At 46.4% G+C, this 3,656-nt stretch overlaps 1 protein-coding gene across 1 annotated transcript; it reads right to left on the bottom strand.

Moving 5' to 3' along the window:
* Positions 1–2,499: 2,499 nt before the first annotated feature.
* LOC148771132 (uncharacterized) lies at positions 2,500–3,371 on the bottom strand. The gene is made up of 2 exons (XM_088817499.1): positions 3,263–3,371; positions 2,500–3,177 (listed from the first exon to the last, which is right to left on the bottom strand). The coding sequence occupies exons 1-2, from the start codon at positions 3,369–3,371 to the stop codon at positions 2,507–2,509; spliced, it is 780 nt and encodes a 259-aa protein (XP_088673625.1). The 3' UTR covers positions 2,500–2,506.
* Positions 3,372–3,656: the final 285 nt, after the last annotated feature.

Genomic DNA, 3,656 nt, shown 5'->3' with positions numbered 1-3,656 from the left:
CCATAGCTCGAATTTGCATCGGAGTTTGAGGACTGAAGCTCATAGTAGTTTTCTCAAAATTCAACTCCTGACCAGATGCACTCGCATAACGATCTAGGATAGACTTCAATGTTTGAACGTCTGAAGAGAGGCCCGACAAAATAAAAGGGTGTCATCTGCAAAACAAAGATTAGAAATAACTGGGGCCGACGGGGCAATTTGGACCCCCTGGAGATTGCCACCCGCCACTGCCCCGTGCACCATCGAAATTAGAACCTCCGCACAACAGATAAATAGGTATGGAGATAGAGGGTCCCCCTGGCGAAGTCCCCGAGCCGGCTTAACAAAACCAAACTGAGCACCATTAAACAAAAAAGAGTAAGAGACAGTGGAAACACATAGCATAATAATCTCAATAAAGTGGGGCCAGAAACCAAGTCGGGCTAGGGTTTCCCTTAGAAAAATCCACTCGATTCGATCGTATGCCTTGCTAATGTCAAGTTTAATGGCCATGTAATTAGAAGTTTTGCTAAGATTAGTCCTAATAAAATGATTCACTGCGTAAGCAACCAACACATTATCAGTAATGAGACGGTTTGGAACGAACGCTGACTGTGTTTGGGAAATAATGGTGTTCATGTAAGGTCGCATGCGGTTGGTTATCATTCTAGAACCAAGTTTATAGACTACGTTACAAAGGCTGATGGGCCTATACTCTGTGATTTTTTCGGGTTTAGCCAACTTGGGGATAAGCACAATAAATGTAAAATTAAGAGCACAGGGGAGGTTTTTGTTATTGAGGAAATCTAAAACACAATCGGATACGCTAGATTTGATTATGTGCCAATATTTTGAGAAAAACAATACATGAAGGCCATCAGGGCCGGGAGATTTAAGGGGTGACATGTGGGAAAGCGCTAGAGTTACCTCATCCGCCGAAAAAGGGAGCAAGAGCCTCTGGTTGATCTCCGCAGTCACCCGCGGCTCGACTGTCTGCAAAATCTCATCTATCTCTTGTTCATCGGGCTCAGAAGTCCGGAAGATATCCGCAAAATACTCGGAGATGATCGACTCAATCGCTCTTTCCTCCGACTGCCAAATCCCATTCTTGCCTTTAAGTCTGTCCATTTGGTTCCTCTTTGTTCGAGTGGTCGCCCTAGCATAAAAAAACTTAGTATTCCTATCGCCATCCTTCATCCAATGAGCTTTGCTTCTTTGGCGCCAGTACGTATCTTTGTCGCCATATAAGTTTTCAAGTGTCTCGCGAGTTTTCCTGATTTCTTGACGAACGGTGCTCGTCAGATCCCCTGTTTCCAAGAGCTGAAGCCGCTCCTGGAGGTTACAAATTTGTTGAAATGGTGCTTTCCCTACGTCTCTATTCCATCTCATAAAAACTGCCCGACACTCCTCTGTGTAGTTAAGAAGTGACTCCACTGGGTCCGAACCGCTCTGTCCCTCCCAAGCTTTCCTCACAAGATCCTCGCACTCTTCGCGTCGTACCCACATAGCCTCAAACCTGAAGGGTTTCCGACGTCTCCCCCCTTTTTTATGACCTCTACCATGAAGTTTCAACAGGATCGAAGCATGGTCTGATCCAAGAAAGGGAAGATGGCTCACTATAGCCATCGGAAAGAGGTTCGCCCAACTGCCCGAAACACACACTCGATCCAACCTGCATCTAATGGTACGTGGGTGCTCCTGTCTATTTGACCAAGTGAATAGATAGCCTTCTCCTCCCAAGTCTGACAACTGAGAGTCATCCAATGCTTCTCTGAAAGCTTCCATGAAGTGAGGTGTTCGGTCTAATCCTCCTTCTTTTTCCGAATGGGAGAGGATTTCATTAAAGTCGCCTCCAACCGCCCACGGAAGTGCATGGTGGGTGCCCAAAGTCCTCAAAAGATTCCACGTGATGTGTCTGCGGTGACGGTCCGGGTGACCGTAAAACCCTGTACATCGCCACTGGGGCTGACCCGTGCCGTCATAGACAACAACATCGATATGATGTTGAGAAAAACTTTGTAGAACGACATTGATATCCTTGCGCCATAGCATTGCGAGACCTCCAGATCTGCCCACTCTCTCAACTGCCATTCCAAAAAGGTTCCATTTATTCTTGAGACTATCAATCTGCCGTTGTGTTGCTTTCGTCTCGGAAAAGAACACAATCTGAGGGTTGTGTAGTCGGAGAATGTCTCCGATCCCATGATTTGTCAGAGGACCCCCAAGCCCCTGACAATTCCAAAATAGGCAACTCATGGCGCTCGGCGGGACTGCACTGCAGTCTCCGCCGTTGTGCTAGAGTCTTCATCCATCAAGTGGAGAGTAGGTTTCTTGATTACCCACTGCCCTTCAATATCGCCCATTGAATCGGCTTTTTTCTTGCGAGTTTTTGCGGTAATATTCAAGATCTTTCGCTGACCCGAGTGAACAGTAAGTGTGGGCTGCACTTCGATTATATTAGTGACGAGTTGATTCTCATCAAAATTAGCCGGCGCTACATTCTCTTGCCTAAATTGGGGGTATTTTGTCAGGCGGCAGTAGGCATGGGAGAGGGACCAGAATAATCGTGAGTACCACCCTGGGAGTAGTTTGTTCTTCCTTGCCCAGCAGGCAATCGGATTGCTTGGAACGATAGTCCGGCTTGTTGTTCATCTTTGTTCGTTGAAGCCCGAAGCCACTGACCAAAGGGGAGTTGAGAACCTGGATCCACAAAGTCAGGCGCATAGCGAGTCTCACATTTGATTTCACTGTGTCCAACCTTACCACACAAGAAGCAAAAGTTGGGAAGTCTTTCGTACGTAAAACCAATCCACACTTTCGAACCATCCTTCCCATGAAGAAATATGCCCCTTGTCAGACTCTGGTTGATGTTAATAGCAATTTTCACACGCGCAAAACTTTGATATTCGTTAGATTTCCGTGGCATCACCTCAATCACTTCACCCGCTTTTGATGCTATCTGCCGATATATGGAGTCCGTTTGCTGGCAATAGGGAAGATTATGCAGACGCAAAACAATCGTCATCTTAGTGATTTCCACCGATCGTGGGTCTTCGCTAGTCAGCAAGTCTCGAAAAAGGACAGCATTCCGATCCATGATCCAGGGGGTACCCCCCATCGCAAACTTGTAGTCGAGGCCATGATTGAATTGAATCGTGAATGTGTTCGCGCCAACCGACTGAAAGTTGCAGCCCTTCACTGGGTTCAGGATGCATAATGTTTTGTTTGATCGTATGCCCAGGGATCTCACGGCTAGATACTATGCGACCCACCACCATCAAACCCCGGTCGATTCCGCTTTCCTCTGATAGATTGCCATGCAAAGTCAGACCTTCATCTTCGGTAGATGATAACGTCACCATGTTGGCCAGTCCTTGCGTGATCTCTTCCATAGGAGATTCCAATCAGATCCAAGAGATAGATGAGAGATTGTTTGGTGTCTGGAGTGACTGCAAAGACGGGAGGCGGCTGGCTATACAAAGAGAAGAGAGAAAAAAATAAGTGATAAAAAAGGAAAGGAGACCTACAAGAGTAAACCCTAGGTCAGGAAACCCTAGCATAATTAAATTACACGACCACCAAGGACATAAGCAAACCGCACAATCCAACCTGTAGAGAATTCAAAAGGATCAAAGCAAAAGAAATTGAGGAAAAATGAACAGATGGAGGAAGAGAGA

This window comes from Erythranthe guttata, chromosome 4 (assembly GCF_056151865.1).
Source record: "Erythranthe guttata isolate IM_541 chromosome 4, IM_541, whole genome shotgun sequence".
In the NCBI taxonomy this organism is placed as follows: Eukaryota; Viridiplantae; Streptophyta; class Magnoliopsida; order Lamiales; family Phrymaceae; genus Erythranthe; species Erythranthe guttata.
Note: the sequence above shows the minus strand (reverse complement) of the source record. Positions and strands in the feature narration are given on the sequence as shown.

Bases quoted from the DNA above. Each gene is read 5' to 3' on its own strand.
- LOC148771132 (XM_088817499.1), bottom strand. From the start codon at position 3,371: ATGGAAGAGATCACGCAAGGACTGGCCAACATGGTGACGTTATCATCT. The intron at 3,178-3,262 runs GTTTGATGGTGG...TCCTGAACCCAG, and splicing joins GGAAAGCGGAATCGACCGGG to TGAAGGGCTGCAACTTTCAG.